At 42.8% G+C, this 22,776-nt stretch overlaps 1 protein-coding gene across 1 annotated transcript in view; it reads right to left on the bottom strand.

Moving 5' to 3' along the window:
* Positions 1-498: 498 nt before the first annotated feature.
* Positions 499-22,776, bottom strand: part of kif26ba (kinesin family member 26Ba) — a 114,224-nt gene continuing 91,946 nt past the window's right edge. Inside the window, exons 12-28 of the mRNA XM_074612473.1 lie at positions 19,071-19,242; positions 18,178-18,510; positions 17,903-18,073; positions 17,259-17,397; positions 16,838-17,096; positions 16,647-16,748; positions 16,318-16,445; positions 15,793-15,972; positions 15,351-15,640; positions 14,515-15,166; positions 12,145-13,076; positions 11,680-11,912; positions 11,318-11,500; positions 10,993-11,207; positions 8,650-8,915; positions 6,034-6,184; positions 499-4,186 (exon numbers count right to left, since the gene is read on the bottom strand). Of these exons, the coding sequence (XP_074468574.1) occupies positions 4,038-4,186; positions 6,034-6,184; positions 8,650-8,915; positions 10,993-11,207; positions 11,318-11,500; positions 11,680-11,912; positions 12,145-13,076; positions 14,515-15,166; positions 15,351-15,640; positions 15,793-15,972; positions 16,318-16,445; positions 16,647-16,748; positions 16,838-17,096; positions 17,259-17,397; positions 17,903-18,073; positions 18,178-18,510; positions 19,071-19,242 (4,555 nt within the window). The 3' untranslated portion in view covers positions 499-4,037. The remainder of the gene's footprint in view (positions 4,187-6,033; positions 6,185-8,649; positions 8,916-10,992; positions 11,208-11,317; positions 11,501-11,679; positions 11,913-12,144; positions 13,077-14,514; positions 15,167-15,350; positions 15,641-15,792; positions 15,973-16,317; positions 16,446-16,646; positions 16,749-16,837; positions 17,097-17,258; positions 17,398-17,902; positions 18,074-18,177; positions 18,511-19,070; positions 19,243-22,776) is intronic.

Raw genomic sequence — 22,776 nt, 5'->3', positions numbered from 1 at the left:
TACATGCAGCTTTGTAAAACGTCCTTGCTGCTTTTGTAGTTTAGCTAGCAATCCCTCGGCTGTCCTCACCTTCTCATCTCCAGATAGGTTTCTGTATTTTTCCGCATGTTTTGTCTCAAAGTGACGGCTCAAGTTGTAGTCTTTGAATACAGCAACATGTCCATTGCAAACTAAGCACTTAGCTTTTAGCGACTGAAAAAAGCCACACAGGGAGAGACTGTGAGAGGGGTGGAGGATGGATTAAAAAAAACACAGGACTCTCACCCAGGAGACAATCCTCCTGGGTAGCCCAGCGCATTAGAAAGTGACGCCATGGGGTCCTGATAAAGTGTCAGTATGTGACGAGTTGGGATGAGAACGGGTTGTATAACCAGTAGATCTTTTATAATGTGTTTGAGTCGTAATGCAAAACATGGGCATTTCATTGGGATTAGGATGGACCACATGTCGGACGTCTGACTATTCTATGTTCAAAAGAATGACGAATCAGATGTGAAACTCTTTCAATACATTTCTTTATTTACATCCCTCCATCTTGCTCTTCCATCAACACAATGTGTCAGACCACAGTTCTCAGAAACAGTAAATCTACAGGGGACATTATGATCGCAGTCTTGAATCATAGAAACGACACACTCAGTGAAAATCTCACACTTCTTCACATTCACTGGTTTTCACTGAGCATGTGTCATAACGCTGGGTAACTCTCTTAGGAAATATCTCATTCTTCTATTTAATAGTTTTAATCAGTTCAATCACTGTCTTACAACTGATCAGAATTAAAATGGTTTGACTGCTACAGATAAAATTTGTTTCTGAAAAATGTGACCTGACCCAGACTTCAACATACAATACTGCTTAAGAACTTAAAGATGCTATGTGTCAGACACCCAGATAACACATTATAATTCTTGAACGCTCCAGCAAAACACGCATCAGCACATAACGTCAATTTCTGTTTGTTTGTTTTTCCCCTGGCTACAACCTGATATAACATATACCATTTTGTGAATCATTTTATTTAAAGCACCTGAGAGTTAGTGCATCCCTTTTAGCAGGAACCCTTATTCCTGACACCTTTACATGCACTATTAAGTTAGCTATAAACAATATGGGGCCACTAAAACCTCAGGTGTTTGTCACAATTATTGCTAGAATTATAAAGCGTTACCAGGGTAGATTTGGCAGTGACACATCAAGGACGAAACCTCACACATAACATCTTAAATCTGGAAACAAGTACAGGCCATTTAGCCAATCCAGAGATTGGGCTTCCCAAAACATTCACTACTAATTACACAAGACTGTAGTCAGTACTGTAGGATATACCGGCATTTCACTTAAAAGAAATTTTTCTTCTTCACAATGTAAAAAAATTAGCCTTAATTTTTAAGTTCTGGTATGGAGCCACATAACTACCCTGGAAGTGAATGTTTTAGGAAACCCAAAACCCATTAAAATCTCCGACAGGAACAACAGGAGCAAACAAAATCAACAGAAAGTATATAAAATAAAAATGAGCGTATATATGATATGTGTACAGTATATATATCTATATATGACATGGGCTCAGCAAAGTATGTACAGTTATTTTTTTTCTTAAAATGCATAGTAACTTTTAAGATCATAAGGTGTAAATAAATAAGAACATATAATAAGCGACTCTGCTCTCCTGAGCTCAAATAAATAAACCTTCATTCATGACTGGCACGGCGAACTGGGAGATAAAAACAGGAAGCGTTCAGAGGTGTCGCAGGGCTACTGTGAAAAACGCTTCATAGGTCCAGTCTGTCAAAAGCATCTCAGTTTTCTGGGGTAATTTCCCACTGGATTATCTGGTGGCTGTCACAGCAGGTGTACACCACATGAAACGAACGACTGTTACGTCTTTACAGCCACGAGAAGATCAAGACATTTAAAGTCACTTCCTGTTTCTGTGTCAGTCCAGTGGAAGAGATCAAATACTGAGTTTGTTCTATTAGGATCGAGATAAATTTAGCACTACGACGCTTTTGACAAATCACACCAATATCATAATGTCTATTCCTCCTTTTACCTCTCAGACAACAAACAGGATCTCCCGTGATGCTCTCTGCCTGCTGGGCAAAAGGCATCCAGAGGGAGAGGGTGGTGGTGGTGAACAACGGACGTGATGACAGCGATGTAGAAGAAGCATTCGAGGGGTATTGTTCTGTGTTTCAGAGGGAAACGGGCTCTCTCATATATTTATATTTGTACAAACATTTAGATCATAAACATCTCAAGCACCATAGATAATAATATTAACAAATCTTAAGTGTTGCTATCCGTCCAAAAAAAATGGAACCAGGCAGAGATCTATGCCTCTTAATTTGGTCATCATCCGTTTCTTTCTTTAGGTCTCTTTCATTCCTTTATATATGTTTTTAAAATGTATAATGTGTGTGTCCTTGTAAGAAAAGGGCAAGTTAAATAGCCCATTTGTAACCATAATTGTGGTCCCATGTAAGTATTTCCAGTCTAAATTCATTACTTTGCTCCAATACAAGCCTTAAAAAAAGGACATTATATCAATGGTCTTCCTCACAATTTACTCTTAAATATCTCTCTTAACCTTAAAATCCATTCTCTTACTATCACACATAGTCTCTACGTGGTCCCATTGCACTCAAATGAAAAAGGATACCTTAATATAAAACACACACATTGACGAATCATTCAGTTAGAATAGAGCAGAACAACACGGATACAAATAACAGACAGTCAGTCAGTCTGACAGGCAGCCGAGTCGACCGATGGATGTACTTAACACTGGATCAGAGAAAAAACATTTTCATTTCCACTCCTGTGTGGTTCAGACGCTTCATTGCTTTGTGAACATGAAAAAGCCATCACATCTGTATCGGGGGGAACATGCGGTACGTGTGCCCCAGGGGGTCAAAATTCAGATGTGCTCTGTTTGTGGGTAAAGTCAAAAACAACACCACAAGAAACTAGCGCTTTTTTTTCTTTGTTTAAACACACATAACTCTGTGTTTGTTCTGGAAAAATCATTTTTCAAATTGGATTTTTGGTCCTTGCAACAGTTTTGTTGTTTTAAAGAGGACTTGGTCATCCATGTTCTGTAGGTCTTCTTTAATTGTTTAAATTTAGTCTCATCTCTCATCAGTGTACCAAAGACCATTCAAACATACAGTATTAGTTTGTTTATGATATAGTGAAACATTGACCCACAGTAAAACATTCAGAAATGGCTATAAATTCAAAGATTTTCCAAGGACACTGATCTTTTGTGTTTGTTTTTTTCTATGCTAGCACCATACTGACTGCATGTACACAAATTCAGAGAGAAAGAGAATTGGTCTTGGTATTGTTGAAATGTTCACAAGGCACTTATCTAAATAATTTTTTTCTTTGTCCTCCTGTCTTTCTCTTGGTCAGTCTCTTTTATTGACTGCACAACAATACCAGGCCATTCTGTAGTCAGCACTCTGTATTTACAGCCGATGGCTCTCTCAACTGTGTAAAACTCTAAAAAGTGCTCTTCTAAAATGACGGGAGATGAGAAATTGTTCTTCTCCTTTGCTGCAACTCTTCTTTATCCTTGTTTGTGTCCCAGCGGTCTAATTATTCACTTCTCTGGAAAACCTTCACTTGGTTATGTTTGATATTTCTTTTCAGTCTCAGAACCATCTGTCTGCCATATCTAATTCAAAGTGGCCCGTTCATTAGATGCTGTTAAAAATCAACAGACTCATCTGTCTGTTGGCCTGTTAAATAATTCTATATATTTCCATTACTTTTATCCCTCCATCTCTCCGTCCACCTGTCCTTCTGCCTACTTACATCTGGAGGAGACAGGCAGATCGTTGTCCATCCCTGTATCCCTCCTTCCAACTATCCAGTCATCTAACGAGATGTATTTGTTCAGGAGATATTTTCTAAAGGTGTTTAATTAATCGGTGGGTAAAGGGTCCAAATGTCGACATCTAATTGAGTCCAGCTGTGTGTCTGCCTCTCCGTCCTCCAGCTCTCCGGCTCTCCATCCCTCCATCCGTCTACCGATGTCTTGAGGAGACGTCGAAGCAGGTGATCATCATGAGGTGAGCTTTGCAGAAGTTGACTCTGGTCTCCAGTTTGTCTGTCACAATCTCCAGAGCTTCCAGATACTCCAGTGAGTCCACTTCGTAGGCCTGCTGTAGCTCAACTGAACAGGGACAGACAGGCAGAGATACAAAGGTGACACACTTTGCTAAAACACCGTTATATATACTTTGTTTATGAGTATAGAACTCATTTTAAAGTCTGGTGATTTTCAATATTTGTCAACAAATTACATAAAAAGACCAAAATCAACAATTAATTGATCCTACATTGTGTATCCAAAGCCTTATATTATTTCTCTGTGCCATAAATCTCCATTGTTGTCGTATCAGAAACACATCAATGAGCCACACTGTTCCACTGGGTGACGTGTTTCTTCATTACAATGAACACGGGCACTATTTTGATTTGATCTCACATACACCTGCTGCCTTAAATAACTCACTTGAACTGTGTGTTAAACCGCACCTGGAAATAGTCCCCAGCATACTGTATGCACTATTTTACTCCTGTTTCAGTAAAGTTTGCTAAAAACGACAATGTCCAGCTGTTTAAGGGAATTACTGAGCCTTTTTTAAATATGAAGCTTTATATTTGTGACCCATTTTTAAAGATGCGTCCTGATGGGTCTGAAAAGTGAAGTCAATGCAGAAGTGCCTAAAACTTGTATTCTCTCTAATAGCCAGCAGGGGGCGACTCCTCTGGTTGCAAAAAGAAGTCTGATTGTATAGAAGTCTATGAGAAAATGACCCTACTTCTCACTTGATTTATTACCTCAGTAAAACATTGTAAACATGAGTTTATGGTCTCAATCGTTAGTTTCAAGTCTTCTTCAATACAGCATGATGTTAATTTAGTAAATTATGGTTCCATTTAGAGTCAAATAGACCATAAGGCAGGGGATGCTTTAGGGCGTGGCTACCTTGTGATTGACAGGTCGCTACCACGACATTTTTGTCACCTAAAAATGTCTTATTCAGTGTTCGGTTGTACTTAGTTCCACCCTCTCGTGTAACATCTGGTTGCAAAAAAACAAGATGGTGACGCCCAAAAACCAAGATGCCAAAATGCCGAACTCAAGGCTTCAAAACCGCAGGCCACAAACCAATGGGTTACGTCACGGTGACTTCGTCCACTTGTTATATACAGTCTATGGAAGGAACCACTGGTCCACAATCCACAAACAGGGTAGGGAAGTCGGAAAGTATTGAGTCAGACTTACACTTTGTGAGTTTTGGTGTTTTCATTGGATTTGTTGACAACAATTGTTCTCTAAAGTTGAGATGAAATGAAAAATGCATTTTTCACCTTTTTAGATCACCTCCCTAGTCATATTGTGCACCTCTATAACAAAATATGCAAAAAAAATCAAAAATCAATTTATTCATATTTTTACATCAAAATCCAATCATCTTTTCTTCCTATAAAACTAAATTTGACGTGTGCTTACGTAAGATAGTACCAACCAATAATATCATGGCGTTCATCCATCAATCAATCTGTAACTTTTAGCGACAAACAAGGTGTGTGCTGTAGCTCCGTATCGTGCTACATTCTAAGCCCGCCACTTTTTAGCGGTCCAATCAAATGCAAAGGATTTCGTTTAAAGCCCTCTTGTAACTGTACACCGCTCAAATACTCCGTTTCACTCGGGAACACTCTCAGTGCAGAAGCCAAAGACACTCTAACTTCCGTTTCAATGGGACTTTAAATACTTTCTTTTTAGACAGCACATGATCGATATAAAGAATAAGTGTAAACACCTATTCTCAACCTTTTTAAACAAATAATGAATTTCAACAGGCAAGAAACATTCGAGACATAACAATATCATATGTCAGTCATTTCATAAAAATAATTTCCTAACCTGTTGAGAACCACTAGTGTAGAATACATGATAAAGAGACACACACACATACACACTCCCTGATGTGTCAGAGTCCTACTTACACTCGGTGGTCCATTTATGTGGCTCCAGCATCAGGTATTGTTTGGTTTGTTCCAGCTCCTTCTTCAGACACTGGTACTTGGCTCTGACCTCACTGATTCTCTGCTGACGGTGTTCCAGCAGACGGAGCTTGGCACTGACGTACACAACCTCCTGACACACACAGAAAGAGAGAGAGAGAGGACAGATATGGATTTTATTCACCTTTACTTAGCCAGAGAGAGTGTGTTGTGAAACACATGTGGCTCTCTTTCAGCAGCAGCCTGCTTAACATTCACACAGTTGCATACATTCACACCTCATCGACCCTTCAGTGTGACCGCAGTCGAGTGCTTTCGGACACTGAGCGGCTTCACTGGAGCGGTCGGGGGTTAAGTGGCTTTCTTAAGGCCTGCTGTAGGGAAAATCTATATTTCATGGATTTCTCTCTCATCCTCTCTCCCAAGGCTCACAATGCTCCCTCCGCTGAATACATAAAGGTTTAAGAGTGGAAACCCACAAACCTGCACCATGCATTCATTTGCAACTATTTCAATTTCTGCTAAATCTGTGGAATTTTTTATAATTTCTACAATGAAGAAACACAGAGGGGAATAGATGTAGATTTATTTAAAATAAAAAGCTCACTATTCATACAGAACGTAGCGCTAATGTTGATTCATTCTTTTCGTGAAAATCCTTACTGTTGTATTTTTCACTTGAGTTGGTTTTTCTTATGTCTCTTTCCTCATTAACACACACTATACAGTAGCTACGCTTCCTATATCTCTGTCTGTTCTTCCTCCTCTTGTTCTCCTCCAGCAACAGTGTCCAGCAGAAGAACACTTATTGCTTTTTAATGTGCCCCACAACTATTATTCATCAAATCAATTTCTTTGACATCAAGTGCAATATGCATCGTGCCCTCTGGGCCTCTTTCTCTGCTCTTTGGCTCTCCACCTTCTTTAATTCTCTCTCCACATTTCTCATTCTCTCTCATGTAGCACCATACAGTATATTCTCCTTTCTTTAACCCTTTCCTGCTTTATTTGCTCCCTCTTCCACATTGCTATTTCTCCCTCCTTTCCCACCTTTCCTAGCCTCATTTTATCCTTTTCCCTCACTTTACTGTATGTGAATGAGTTTCTTTTGCCCGTGGGGATTGGGGAATTCCAGTCTGATCTGTACCTTCCATGTTTGTAATTCTCACACAGCCTCCTTCACTGTACAGCCGGTGAAAACAACCTCCAGTTAAACTAGACCCAACTGAATACTGACATCCACCACATTGTGAGGAAAACTGTGGTTAATACAGTAATATATATTGCGAGGGGAATGTAAACATTCACTCTGTATTTTCTTTAGGATGGATGCACTTTACAAACTGAAGCCTGAAATCTTAAATGTGGTCCAGTTGAAACTTGTTATTGTTAAATTGCATCATTATCAATGATGCAGCCACCGTGTAGCTCAGGTTTGTCTTCCCCCCTCTCACCCATGCCTCACCCGCCTCCTTTCTTTTCTTTGGATGTATATATTGTACACTGCACAGATGTTTTACATTTTGTATATACTATATATATAGAACTCTGCGCAGATGTTTACATTCCAACTGTACCTTAGTTTATTCCTTTGTACATATTTATTCCCGTATGTATTAATTGCTTGTAAATAGAGCCAATACAACTCAGCAAACATGCAATATCCAGAAGTGCAATATCTTACAGTTTTTTCATAGGTCAAAGCAAATACATATTTTCTATTTATAATGTATATAGTTTTAGGGCTGTCAATCGATTAAAATATCTAATCGCGATTAATCACATGATTGTTTATAGTTAATCGTGATTAATCGCAAGTTAATCGCACATTTTTTGATCTATTCAAAATGTACCCTAAAGGGAGATTTGTCAAGTATTCAAAACTCTAATCAACATGGACCTGGGAAAATATGCTTGTTTTATGCAAATGTATGTATATATTTATTATTGGAAATCAATTAACACACAAAACAATGACAAATATTGTCCAGAAACCCTCACAGGTACTGCATTTAGCATAAATAATATGCTCAAATCATAGCATGGCAAACTCAAGCCCAACAGGCAACAACAGCTGTCAGTGTGTCAGTGTGCTGACTTGACTATGACTTGCCCCAAACGGCATGTGATTATCATAAAGTGGGCATGTCTGTAAAGGGGAGACTCGTGGGTACCCATAGAACCCATTTTCATTCACATAACTTGAGGTCAGAGGTCAAGGGACCCCTTTGAAAATGGCCATGCGAGTTTGGAGCATTATTTACCCTATTTATCAACAAGCTGGTGTGGTGTAGCTGGTACCAATGGATTAGGTTTTCTAGTTTCATATGATACCAATATCTTCACTCTAGCTTCAATGAGCCCGCTACGACCTAAAAATCACAATCACAATCTGAATTAATGCGTTAAAGAAATTAGTGGCATTAAAACGAATCAACACATTAACTTTGACAGCCCTAATATTTGTACTCTTCTTTATTTTTATTACTATTTGATATACAGTATGTGTATGCACCGTCAGGATTGCTATTTAACTTCGTCGTACTTTGTGCAATGACTGATGAATAAAGGAGTTCTGTTATACTCTACTTCTCTCACCTTGCCCCCTACTTTGTCTCTCCTCTTCTGCAGTCGTTCGACGTCGTCTATCTCGTACACCTTGATCTCGAAGGTTTCTGTTGTTGCGGTCGCGCCCCGGAGGTTTGAGGGAGTTGGGGGCCCCAGTGGGCCATCTACCCAGCATGCACCTGGGCTGGAGGAGGAGGAAGAAGAGGAAGTGATGGCCTGTTTGGAGGAGCGGTGAGAAGGTGAGGAGGAGGAAGAGTCCAAGGTCAGTGCTGGGATCAGACGGCGACGCTGGAGGCCTGAAACAACAAATAAGATGAGTGTTACACACCACCAGAGTTTATCATAGTGTGTGTTTCCAGACATAGAAACACATTTGGTGATATATACTGTAGCCGTTCATCTCTCTTATTCATTTATTTAGTATTGTCCAATTATTGGTCTAACACTGCTCAATAAAACAAATGGCACAAAATAGGTATTTCTTACATTTTTCCACAAGTAAAGCATTGTAGTAAATTGTGCATTTTATCAGTGGCTAGTCTTCATCAAAGTTAAAGGGAAACTCTGTCCTACTTGTTCACTCTTTATCGTTTGCTGTGTCTTACAGAGGAAAACAGGAAGATACAGGACATGGATATAAAAACAGAATATTGTAAGCTGAGGAACGAGATCATGGGTGGTAGAGGAAAGAGATGGATATGGATGAATCACTGGAGGGAGGCAGAAAGGAAAGGACAAACGAAAAGCATTGAGTGATTGAAAAAGCAGAAAGGGAACTAGAAACAGATAATGGAGTGTGAAGTGAGATAAAAAAGTTTAGTCTCTGTTCATGAAGCCCACAGATAAGAGCAGCAGGTCGCTCTCTAATCTGCCCACTGCGCTAGAATGAACACACACACTCACTCATACATGCACACACGCTTTGCATAGAAATTGCCAGCCATGTAGGAATGAGAGTTATCAGATTCACCAGGAACTGAGAGATAAGGTGAGAGAGAGAGAGAGGAGAGAGAAAGTGGTGATTTTAATAAGGTTGCTGCTGTCTTTTGGTCTCATTGTGGCACAGAGAGGTCAAGCAGAGACATTAGTATTTCATTAGGTAGTAGGAAGCGGAATATAAGAGGACAGAGAAAGAATGAGTGTCTGCAGGGTGGAGAAGGTGGGAGAGGAATATATGAGAAGTAGACACATGGAAGAAAATGTGAGAGTTAGTGAATCCAATCTAATGGATATCAAGCATGAAGGGAGACCCAGCTGGAGATGTGATTAAAATTTCGGTCGCACTAACATCTTCACACGTTGCTTCAGTCTGCGACACATCTGTCCGTTCTTACTATTTATATTCTGTCTGCCTGAATTGGGACTGAATTTTTGTATCCATCTTGAACAACAAACAGAGTAATCCTTTCTGTCTTCTTGTGACAGTTTGACAGGGAATGCTCTCTTTGAAGCACAGAATCAGTTGTGGTTAAAAGGGAAATGAGAGTAAAGACGAGGCCGCGTCATATACACATTGGATGGAAAGGGTTACTCCAATTTAAAAGAATAATCAGAGACACACCAGGAAGAGCTGCCTCTGTCCAATCTGATTTTATGCACATATCCATCCTCGGGGTTAACCAGTAGAGTGTAATTTGGCGGGCACATTAGCAGCCTCTCTGTGTGCTGTTCTGGTGAATATATATTCATTACAGCCCACACCAGCAGATTCCCTTTACCATTTCACAGATGGGTGGTCAGGGTCACCTTTCCTACCTGCAACCTCCTTCTGCAGCCACAGCTTCTTTCACTTTTCCCTGACCTGTTCATTGCTTTCTCATTATTTCTATCAGTTCTATCTTCATTTCGTAGCTTGATATTTCTTTTTTTTAAAGCTTTAGCAGTTTTCTGATCACATTTTCTCAAAGCTTTCACCTCTATAGATTTCATAATACAATAATTATTTAGATGCTTTTTAGCTCTAAAAGCTAAGCATGCATGCTGAAAGTGGGCAAAAAAAATTAATACATATTGAGAACAGGATAAACTGAAAAAAAGGTCATCTTTGCATCGTGTTCACTGATTGAGAAATTAATTATTCATTCACAAAAACTAACCATGAGTACAGTTCTCATTTGATTTTGTAGACTTTGTTGCCACAGGGTGCTTGTACGTTCATGTCTTTCACAAGTGTTATTTATAACACACTCAAAGCTTTGTCATATCTAAATTAAGGGGTGCTGTAGCTCTACTGATTAAGGCAAATGACAGATTTATCCCCTATAAAGTAGTAGTAAGCCGATCCCCTCTCTTGTCATCCTCCATGATGCTCCATAATCCAATTAAGTGAAAACGTCATTGAAGCAATATTTAGAAAATAGGTTTAATTGTGACCTGTGTTGCTCCGGCTCTTCTTGCTGCTCTTGGAGCTCCGTCTGGAGGAGGTGGTGGCTGAGCTGTGCTCACTGAGGGAGTCCTGAGCTGAGGAGGTGCTTCCTGTGTTCTCGCTGCTGTCTCTCAGCATGCTCTCATAGCCACTGCTGCCTCCGCTGTGGTAAAACAAGGCTGTCTTCCCCATGGCCGGGGGCAGCTCGCCGCTCAGTACACTGCTGTTAGAGGCAGAAGGAGATCACAGTTAAAGGTAAAATAAATTTTAAAAAATAATGTTTTAAGCAGCACTGAAGGGATTTTGTGACAAATTGAATGAACTTGAGGTTACCTGTTGTCACTAGCATGGCCGCTGCTGCAGCGATGTGCTTTTCTTGGAGCTGTGATCTTGCTGTAGGGGGAGGGCAGCGTTTGGACCACTGTTGCCTTCTCCTCTCCCCCGCCACCTCCACCTCCACCTCCACCTCCACTACCACCTCCACTACCACCACTTCCTGCTCCAGCTCCCCCTCCACTGAGGACAGGAAAATAGGATACAAGGGTTTAACCCATTTATTGTCATATAATGAACTCAATTAATATAAAGTGCTCTATGAATCTTGCAGTTTGCATAATTTCAGCATAATTCTTTGCTTAGGATATGTCCTACTAAATGCTTGAAATGTAGAACGAAATAAAGTCAAACTGGCTAACCTTGCACCTCCAACTCCTCTTTCCTCTGCTGGATCTGTGCCACCTCCCTGGGCATGACTCCTGGAACGGGTGCCTGCACTTCCCTGGAGGAGCTCTGAGATTCGACCGTTGACAGCCCGGAGAGGCAGCTTGGCAGCCAGGCTTCCCCCTCGACTGCGGCTCAAAGACTGGGTAGACCAGGATCCAGATGAAGGTGCCTGCTGCTGCGGAGGGCTCTGGACTGAGCTCTGGGGCTGAGGAAACACATAAATGGATGCTTAAGTGGTTGGAAGGAGAAATGGAGGCCGTGACGGCTTGAATTACTTGCATTGAGATATTGATGCATGTTTTCTTGTGTTAAAAGTGCACAAGGAGGAAGGTCTCATAGTTGTTTTTCTAGTTTTGTCTGATGAGCTGAGTCATGTAGTTTACAGCTGTTAGACGTGTGTTCATTTACAATAAAAAAAAAATTCCTTGCTACTGTACCTTCCCAATAGGAGGAAGGCTGGAGCTGCGGCTGGATGCTTGGCTCAAAGACTTGGTGGAGAAGCTCAGAGTTTTGGTGCTGGATGCAGACAGACTCCTGGCCTTGGGACTGCTGGTCATCAGCAGCTTGCTGACCGCTGAGATCTTTGACTGGCCACTGGTTTTGGCTGGTGACTGTGGAGCGCTGCTCGGACCGGGACTGGTACTGAAACTGGGGCTGCCAGTGTTTCCAGTAGGAGAAGATACCGATCCAGCACGGGTGAGGCTGCGCCCAGTGCGAGGCATGGTGCTGTCCCCCCTCACTCCTCCTCCTCCTCCTCCTCCTGCCCCTCTCAGGCTCGCCCCTCTCTCCAGAGAGAAGCAGTCGTAGTGGTGGGAACCACCGTGGGAGCCGTGGACCCGACCCAGAGAGTTGGTTCTGTTTGCAAGCTGTTCCAACTTGGCGCTGAAAAGTCTGCTGCTGTCTATGCTGGAGCCTCGTTGTCTGGCGATCCCAGCATCATCTGCTGAGCTGCCCAGTAATGACGCTCCGTGGCTGGGCTGGTGGAGAGGGCTGACTGCTCGGTTCCGCTGGTCGAGGCTGGACTTCCGTATCGGCGGCAGAGGTGGGATTCCCCCCTTCCTGTGGGAGAAAAAGCCTTGTTTTCCAGTTGACCCCCGGCGGTCAAGTGTGGAGCGGGGACTGCAGGGGGTTGAAGTGGTGACGCCAAGATTGCGGTACTCGATTCCATTGTCCAAGCCGTCGTGGCGGTTGAGACGGTGCCAACCGCGGGGAAGACTGGCAGTACGGTGGATATCTGGGCTGTAGATAGTAGTCAGGCATTCTCCCTGGGCAACAACAGCGACCATCTCGCAGCCATCCACCACTCTCTTAAAGGAATCTGGAGACGACGCAACCTCACCTCCTGAACTAGAGCTGCCATGATCCCCACCTGGTGATGGGAGAATAGCAAATAAGAAAGAACATAGACTTAGTTTAAGAATCCTGTTAATCTTTTACTTTTAAACAACATTTCACTGTTTATTACCATCAGGCCAAGACTAGCCACTGACCAGCTGATTGAAGTGTCAGTGGTTTAAAAGCAACGACCCCTCATCAAACTATAAAGCGAGGAATCTGTCCGTCTGTCTTTCTGTATGTCCTTCGCATATCTCGAGAGCTGCTCTTCTGATCGACTTCACACTCAGCGGGTGTATTGTTCAGGACCAAAGGGAGTGCAGTGTTGAATGTGGTGCAGTTTGGCCCTATGGTGACGCTATAACAATGAACTTTAGGTTTTGGCCTGTAACCTTTGAACCCTAAGTCGGATGGATTTTGTGGGTCCAGATGAATCTATCCATATAAGCCACACCCCTTTGCATCTATATTAATCTTCTACCGTTTTGAATTGTGTCCCAATCAGATTTTTTGCTATTTCTCCTACAAATTTTGAGCAATTGTCGCCAAATTTGGTACAAAACATCTCTGGACCAAACCGGAAAAAAGTAACTCTTTTGTATTGTTGATGAGCCATAAAGTTTTGCTATAGCTGGCCCTGAAAGTTAGCTCAAATGCTGTGGGCAGTGCTTATATTACAAAAAATGTCATATCTCCCAAACGCTTTGACCTGACCACATTTGGTGGACACATGTAGATGTAGCGCTTTTCTAGTCTTCCCATTCACACAAACATTCATACACTGATGGCAGAGGCTGCCATGCAAGGTGCAAACTTTGCCCATCAGGATCTAATCTAAATACTCATTCACACACTGATGGCTCAGGGGAGGGCTTCATTGGCTTCACTTCACACACAAGCTCCCTTGACCTCCCTTCCTCAATTAACCCCAGTTGTCTTGCTCAAGGACACTTCGACATGTGACCGGAGGAGCCGGGGATCGGACCGCCGACCTTCTGATTGGTGGACGACCTGCTCTACCTTCTGAGCCACAGTCGCCCCAAATAAATGATGCAACATTGACATATTTGGTGCCATTTGGTCAATAGGTGGCGCTGTAGCAGCATTATCTAACTATAAAGGATGGAATCTCTGTCTGTGTATGTATATATGACTGCCCTTTGCATATCTCGAGAACCGTTCATCCAATCAACTTCACACTTTACGGGTAAAAGCAGCCATAACGCAAGCAATTGGCCCGTTCCAGACGGGCAGGCGCTCTGAACGAGCGCTTCACCAATGTTTTTAAATACTGGAAACAAAGACCCATATTATCTGTTCTGTCAGGACACTTTATCATAGCTACTAGAGTTCCATGATGATCAACAGAAGTCGAGTCAAAGCTCTGAGGAAATGCCAAGTGTAAAACAAACACTCCATAAGTACACAAAAATTCCCAGTCTGAATTATAATCCCAGTCCTGCCCCGCTTACCGTCCCTGCAGAAGCTCCGGTGGTCTCCGTTCGCAGCTCCAGTCTGGTACTTTGAATGCTCTACGTCCCTCTTCTCTGGCTTCACTTCACACACAAGCTCCCTCTCCTTCATGCCGCGCTTCAACCAGGGGTCTTCAAAGCTCATCTCGCTGGACATAGAAGCTAAAAGTGGTGCTTTAAATGTGTCTTTCATTAAGCCGGACTTGGTGGGTGAAGAGAGGATGGTTGGTTCCTTTATAACCATGGGTTTGACAGCCACACATGGGTGCACACTAATGGTGGTCTTGAAGGGAGAGAGGCTACCAGGTAATGCCAGAATTTGGATGTTAGTTTTAGCCATGGATGGAGGCAGCTTCCTCAGCCTGTCTTTGGTTGGAGTCGCCTTATCACTCCCGTTTTCCGACAGCACCACTTCTCCTTCCAGACTCCCTCTTCTTGGGCTGCCGCAGCTTTCGTAACAAAGGCTCTGGTTGGGTTCAGGTTCAGCCAGGGCCTCCCCTTGCTGGCTCTGGGACTGACTGAAGCTGTGGAGAGACTGGTCAGCTTCACTACCCATGCTCAGATCACTCATCCAGGAGGAGATGGGTGAACCGCAGTTAGACATCCCTGAGGCTAAGGCTTCACCTTCTATCCGCAGCTTGGCCATGGCCACCTACAGCAGGACACAAGTATGGCATTTTGAAATCCAAAATAAAATGATTTAGGCTCTGGTGAAGTAGTACAAAAGGGTTCTTATGGTTCAAATAAGATCAAATCAGCCATATGTGTGAACATTAGCTCAAGTTTAGAACACATTTCCACATGCCAAATGATCTTAGTGAGTCAGTCACACTAACCTCTGCAATTGCAGCAACGTCCGTAACCCCTGAGGTTGTTGCAGGACCTGCAGTCATGTGGTAATCCTCTACAGATCCATCCTCAGCAGCACTGATGACGCAGGCGGCTTGAGAGCAACAGTCACTTTTGAAGCTGATGATGCTCGTTGGACGACAGGTCAGGCCCTGAGTCTCCATGAGAGCTGTAACAATGAGGTTCTCCTCACCTCCTGAAGCCACGGTGTACACCAGTTCATCCTCCACAAGCGAGAGAGGTCCAGCTGTTCCTACAGATGCTGCCGGTCCCGAGGCTGCAAGTGGAGGACAGTATGAGAACCAAGTTACCACATTTGGGGAATAATTTCCTATATTTGCCGTCATAGTTCTTTCTCTTTCTTTGCATATGACTTATTTTTATATCTCACCCCCCTCTCCTTGTGTAAAAATAGCAACTGGAACTCACCATCCCTGTGCGTGTCCAGGGGTATCGGTGGGACGTCGTCGTCACAGAGCGTCTCCGCTGATCCCAGGCTGGCAGACAGAGACTGAGCTGGCTCTCGGACTTGAGGACTCATGCCCACCGGAGACGTCCTGGACAGCAGGGACTCTGTGGAGGAACGGCCGCTGTCTGCAGCCAGACTGTCTGCAGAATCACAAACACACATTTGGCGTCGTGATTAATTTTGTTTTCCAAGTGCAGAATATAAGGAAATTGGCTTCACACTATGATGCCAATTTGGAACCACTGGTTATACTGATAAACAGTGTTGTGCTGAGGCAACTCAGTATGTGGCTGTATTTTATGTGCCTTAAGACATTTATGTAGATGCTGTTATCGCCTTTTGGCATAAAACAGCAACAACATTACCTGCCGGAGGGAGATGCATGTAAGGACGCCTAATAACAGACTTTTCATACATCATTAAGTCTTAAGCAGCACCAATACAGTACTCCACTCTAAAGCATAAACATGTAGAAAGAAACATACTGTCTGAGGTCAAAGCGTCTGTGGCCTGTCCGTCTTGAGCAAGAGTGTGTGAGGACAGAGGGGGCGTCGCCGGCATCACGCCCTTCTGGGTGTACACTTTACACCGCTGGGACGGGGAGGACGGCGGCCTGAGGAGGAATACAAGAATCAAATCACTGTTTATTACATGCAACTCCTTACAGTTTGATATAATAATAATAACAGAAACATCATCAAGAAATAATATTTGTATTAATATTCAATATTAAGGTTTTTTAGACATCTTCCAAATGTTGTTTTCATTAAAACTGAAGTCATCAGTTAACGTTATGTATGTCTGTGTACTTTACCTGTAGTCTGCGGTTTTGGTCAGACTGGCGATGCCGAGGCGTGGCGATCCTAACGGGCGTGCCTTCCCATCAGTGTTACCGCCCAAATTCAGACTCTCACGGCTGTTCAGAGAGACAGTAAAGGAGACATCTCGTCACATGCATGGAAAATAAAACTCACACAATTCATACATAGCTCCACCTGTCCTCACCTGTCATGCAGGGAGCTCTTAGTCCTAAGCAGCGGGTTAGAGGTGATGCTGCTGCTTCCTGTAACGCTCCTGGCACTAGTAACTATGGGAGAACCAGAACTCTGAGCCAGGTTGTGGATCATCGTGTGGGCCAGCTCGGCCTCTTCCACCACCTCCTTGATCTCCTGCAGCTGCTGGTCATTGGTCCTCCTCCTGGAGGCTGCTGCTGCTGAGGAGGAGGAGGAGAACTGCACTGCACCTCCTACAGCACATGGAGAGCCTGTGGGATGTTGGACAGAGCAATGTTTTCTGAATGACCAAAGCTTACAAGAACTGTAAAATGGGACTTGGCTAGTTTACAGAAGCCTTCAAAGACAGTTTTTGGTCACAAAGACGCTGTAATAAAACATGTATATAGAGTATATGTAATGAATGAATTAACCTGTTTTGGTTTCTGTATCCAACACTGCAGGAGAGCCAGGTGCAGAAGGAGGTGAGGATGGGACAGCTGAAGATGGACATGGTTCTTGTTTGGCTCCTTGTTTGCTCGCTGGAACCTCTTCAAAGGGGAACTTTGACACCTGAACAATGAGGCAGGATGGACGAAAAGCATAAATGCTTTGATTTGATTGTTCACAAAGGAACTTCTCTCCACTTATGTCACCTTTATTTCAAATTAAGAGCACACTGTTATCCAAGACAACTTCAGTGGTGGTGGATGAGAATAAAACATAAAAACCTGCATTAGAGTCATGCAAAGAATGGGGTCTTGTACAAAATATATTAACAATAAGGTAATGCCTTTTCAAATGCATTATTTTGTAACACAATTGGCAGCATATGCTTATTGAAAAGGATGGAAAATTGCCACCACAAACACAAGCTGTGAAAGCAAGCAAAAGGGTATGCAGACACATGCAGAAAATATTAAGTAGATACAAACAAAACCCTTTTTTCCATTTAAATAGATGGTGTTCAGCTTGTCAAGCAACCTGTCAAACGTCAATACAGCATCTCCTTCTCTTCTCTGGTATATTTAGTTTTTATTGTAATCATAGCAAAAAAAGGACAGAAATCTCTTCTCACCTCCTCGCTGCCATCGATGCAGCCCAGTCTCTCCTGCAGCTCAGCGAAGGTGTTGCATTTCAGGCACTCGGCTCCTTCCTCTGGGACGGGAGCCAACGGCTGCCCCAGCAGTGACTGAGAGGGCTGAGGCTGAGAGGGGCCACTGGGTTGGTCCTCTGGTTGAGACTGAACCTGTTGGAGCAGAAAACATGAAGACATAAGTGTTTCTCTGCAACAAATATTTGTAAGATTACTGCTGATTGTGTGAACTCTAAATGTAAATATAGTTAAATTACCTTGCTCTGGGCTCCTGCTGCCTGACTTTGTGTTTGATGCTGCTCTGACGTTTTACCTCGAAGCAAAGCGGGAATAATCGGTACAAATTCTGGCGGCCCCTCATTGTCTGTCAGCTCTCTATCCGACACCGCAGCCCCATTCGGGCCCACGTAGATCACCGTGTCACATGACTGCTCGCTGCTCGAATATTCGTCAGGGTCACTGGACAGTCGCAGCAACGGGAGGTCAGAGTCGGTGTCACCGCGGTGATGGAAAGGCCGCAGATGGGTCGGACGACGCATGCGACCCTCCTCGCAGGAGCTCTCTCCTCCAGAGGAGCTGGACGTGTATTGCTGAGGAGGGATGGAGACAGACACGGAGTAGGTGGTGAGAGAGAAAATATTCCCTTTTTAGATTCGCAGAGCATGTTTCTTTTTTTGCCTTTAATTGACAGTTCACACCAGAGAGAGACGGGAAAGATGGAGAAGAGAGAGAAAAGGATGACATCCACACAGATCCTGGTAATGCATCTTGCGCCAAGTAAGATAAGAACTTTAATTTAATTCATTCCTATCTCTATCACAAACTGGCACTTTAAGATATCTACTGACTTCAGTTTTATTTGTGTTTTTAGAGCTCTGAAGCCCTCACTCCTTTTTATTCTTCAGCTGAACAATTTTGAAATAAGTGAGCATGAGAAGAGAAGGTGTCATGATGGAAACGGAGAGGAGGTGACAAAATGCACATGAACTCCGGAAATGAAACATTATGCAATGCAATATCAAGATTATGAGCAGGATGTCATTAATTAACAACACTTAAATGTTCATCTGTTTTAAGCATCTTGACTGTAGTTGTCTTTACCTTGAACTTAATGTACCTAAAGTTTTAGTTTTATGAGATTCAAACTCACCACTGTGACTTTAGTTTTCTTCTTTTTCATGCGGAGGACGCGGGAAGCAATCTGGATGGTGGAAAGGGTTTCCGAGAAATCTCTGGGTGAGGCAGAGATGTGAGCAATCATGGTGGTCCGGCAGTTCATGTTGCCTAGCGACTCCCTTAGCAACATGGTCAGCTTGCTGTCCCTGGTAACACACATACACCGAGATGTGAGCACGAAAGACACTTTGGGAACGCACACAGTCACTCAAACATGTGACGAAACTGGTCGATTCTCCAACAGGCACCCACACACATATGACATTTGACAAAGGATTATTAATAACTCGTCTTGGCTTCAGTCTACGTAATAATGACACAACACTAGACTAACATGTTCATATCAATGCAGCTGAAAGATTCAAAAGGTAATTGTTGATTATGTTTATTGATCAGTGCTGCTTAAAGGTTTGTATTTCAGGTGAAAGCTAACACAGTCTTAAAAGAAGCACTCTGGATATTATGTAGTCTAATATTGGGAGATGATCTATCTCCCTGAGAGATTACGCCAGCAGATGGGAGAATAAAAGTAGGCTGTGTGTTTAAGAAAAGACTTTCTCCTGGGTGGGCTACTGCAATCATTCATAGCCTTTTGTGTGTGTGTGGGTGTGTGTGTTCATGTGTGTGTGAGGCCTGCAGGCTGACAGTGAGTAAAGCTCCTCTGTGGCCCACTACCTCACGCTGCTGTCCCCCTTTCCTAAAAATACAGCCTGCAGGCATGTCTCACACACACGTATGTGTACATTCACATGCACACAGATACATACACACACGTTACGTATACTGTACACTCCTATCTTGACCTCTTCTTCCTCATCGATGCTTCACTCCTCTCCTCTCTTTCTCTGTTTGCTGCCTCAGGGCTTCAACAAACCCTCCTCTCTCTCCTGCCTCGGTCTATCTCTATCTCTAGATCTCTCTCTGAGATTAAAGTAGGTAAATTCATGACTCATGAAGTATTCATTTGCATGTTAATTCAAGTGCTGGGGACTTTGGATTAGATCTTACCTCCCAGCCTGTGCTAGATTTATTACCGGGTTTTTTTTCCAGGGAAGACTACATGATGCTCTCTATGATTAAAACTATCCTATCATGAAAGCAGCATCTAAATCGACCATTATTACAAGAAGATAATATTAGGACCTTAAGAAGCAGATTTGTACTTATGTATGACTGAGTTTATAAATTAAGAGAGACTTTCCTGGAGTACGCTGGCATTTCTATGCTTCTATTGCTAACAATTGCAACGGTCCAACGGGATATTGGAGTGCTTGACTGTGTCCCTGTAGTGTCTTGTATGACAGACTCCAGACAGTGTAGGAGTGGGGGTGTCAGTGGATATATTTAGGGAGCTGTATGAGTTTGCCAAAAGAGAGATACAGCAAACCAGATGGAAGTGGTCTGATTTCTTGGACAAGGAGCTGTAGAGCGTCCCTGATGGGAAAGGGTGATGTTTAGTGAATGTGAGAAGAGCCTTTAAATCTCCATGTTGTGGCTGAAATGTTGTCTGTCTGTCTGGCATCACGCTGAGACGCTTGGATTCATGTCTGGGAGAGAACCAAAGCGTTGATTTTGTGGTAACAGACAACTGTCTGCCCCTTTTTTTTTTTCATGAACTGGGAAGCTACAAACACACGACAATGTCTACTGATCAACTGGCATAAAATCACCGGTTACCTAGCAACAGTACTGGAACAGGACTCGGATTATAAGAACAGGACGGGACACTCTCCCAAAAGTAATGAAGCACCGGGAGACAGGCTTTAACTGTGATGAAATGAATGGAGCAGAATTATTGGACTCAAAAACTGGATTTTAACACATTTGGGTTTTTCTTCCAATATTGTCACATCACAGGAAAGACTGTAACTGTCATACGGTTAGTCAGTCGGTCAGTTTGTCCATCTCTTTGGTCCAGATATATCTTGACAACTATCAAATGGCGTTCATGATCCCAGATGATTAAACCTACAGTATGACTTTGGTGATCCCCTGACTTTTCCACGAACACCACCATGGGGTTGACATTTTTTAATTCTAGTGAAATTTCTCAACAACTATTGGATGGATTGCCATGAAATTTGGTTCAGATATCCATGATGCCCTGAGGGTTAATCCTCATGACATTGATGAAAAAGAGACTTTTCCTCTTTAGCACCACCAGCAGTTCAACATTTTGACCAGTGAAATATCTCATCATCTACAAGATGATTTGGCAAAAATGTTGGTACATTTTGGACATTCATGGTCCCCATAGGATGAATTGTAAAAACCTGTGATCCTCAAAATTTCACATTGTTGAATACTTTGCTTTAAGACCAAATAGAGTGGTGCAGGAATTAGTCCTAAAACTCTGAAATGAGTTAGCATTTTAGCACTTCCGGTTCCCTTGTCAGGAAGTCAATGTTTTTTTTGAATGGGTTTTTAGTTAGATGCCTGAAATAAGGTCTGTGGTTAACGCAAGCATAAGATATTTCAACGTTTTGTTCCTCGATATAAAATGTCAGTAAATATCCCACTCGTGAATTTTGAAGCTTTTACCTGTCTTAAAAAGGCGGGTGCTAACAAGTGGCTAAATGAGACTACAAAGCATCAGCACGCCGGCTCGTCCGCCTTTACAGCCTCGTTGTGTATACTCGCGTCCATGAGACCGTGATGTAGTTTGTCTATAGCTAAATGTTAGCTTTTTACTTCTGCCGATTGCATTTACACTTCAAAAATCATAAAAGTGGTGTTCATTTGTGGAGATTATCTTGTTGATCAAAACGTGTAAGTATCATAAACGTTTATTTGCCACAGAGCTTAATTTCTGCAATAATCTAAAACCCAATGGAAAAATCCCATTGGCTTTTTGTTGAAGGAACCAGGGCGATGCTAACTTCCTGGTTGGTATACAAAAATATGTCATCTCTGCAGCACTCTATACCTACCAAATGAATGACATTCCTATCAGCCCCAGCTGTACCTACTTTGTATTTAGTGCTAATTAGATCCTTTTAGCATGCTAAACTCAGATGGTTAACAATGTATATTATCTGCTGCCTTACCTGCTTAACAGTGTCATTGCTAACATGTTTAAATTTAGCTCAAAGCCTACTTGTACGGCCTCACAGAGCTGCTAGTATCGCTGTAGACTCTGGTCTTGTTTCTCTAGTGCTGTTTAGATTAGTCCAAATGCTAGCTACCTTCAAATCCTTGTACTGTATGATGACACTGACCCATCTTTCTCTTATATTCCAAAGAAGAAGATAATTGAGCTCAAAAACACCACCAGCCAAATGTTTTATTCAAAAGCTATTAGGTAGTCTCATATATCTTCCTGACTGTAGTGACACACTCCACCCTTCTCCACTGATATCCACGTTGGCTTGTGCTCCATAGCCTTCGCTCAGTGACTTGTGACTCTGTGGCGACCGTTATGTTGATGATCCTTGCTTCTAGAGAAGTGGCAGTAACACTGCATACATTGCTAAACCAGTCCAAATCCCCTGACAATCCGACAACAGCCTGAGTCACCAGTGCCAAACCAGACTCAGCTCAGCTTTGCTTGCAGCTTCAGTGTTAGGTAGCAGGTTGTTTTGCAATGTAAATGTGAAAGCTGGTGATTAAATTAACCCAGCGAGAAGCACAGAGCTGCAAAGCCCTTAAGGAGAGTGGAGGAGTAAGAGGGAAGGAGGGAA

This window comes from Sebastes fasciatus, chromosome 2, assembly GCF_043250625.1.
Source record: "Sebastes fasciatus isolate fSebFas1 chromosome 2, fSebFas1.pri, whole genome shotgun sequence".
Classification (NCBI taxonomy): domain Eukaryota; kingdom Metazoa; phylum Chordata; class Actinopteri; order Perciformes; family Sebastidae; genus Sebastes; species Sebastes fasciatus.
Note: the sequence above shows the minus strand (reverse complement) of the source record. Positions and strands in the feature narration are given on the sequence as shown.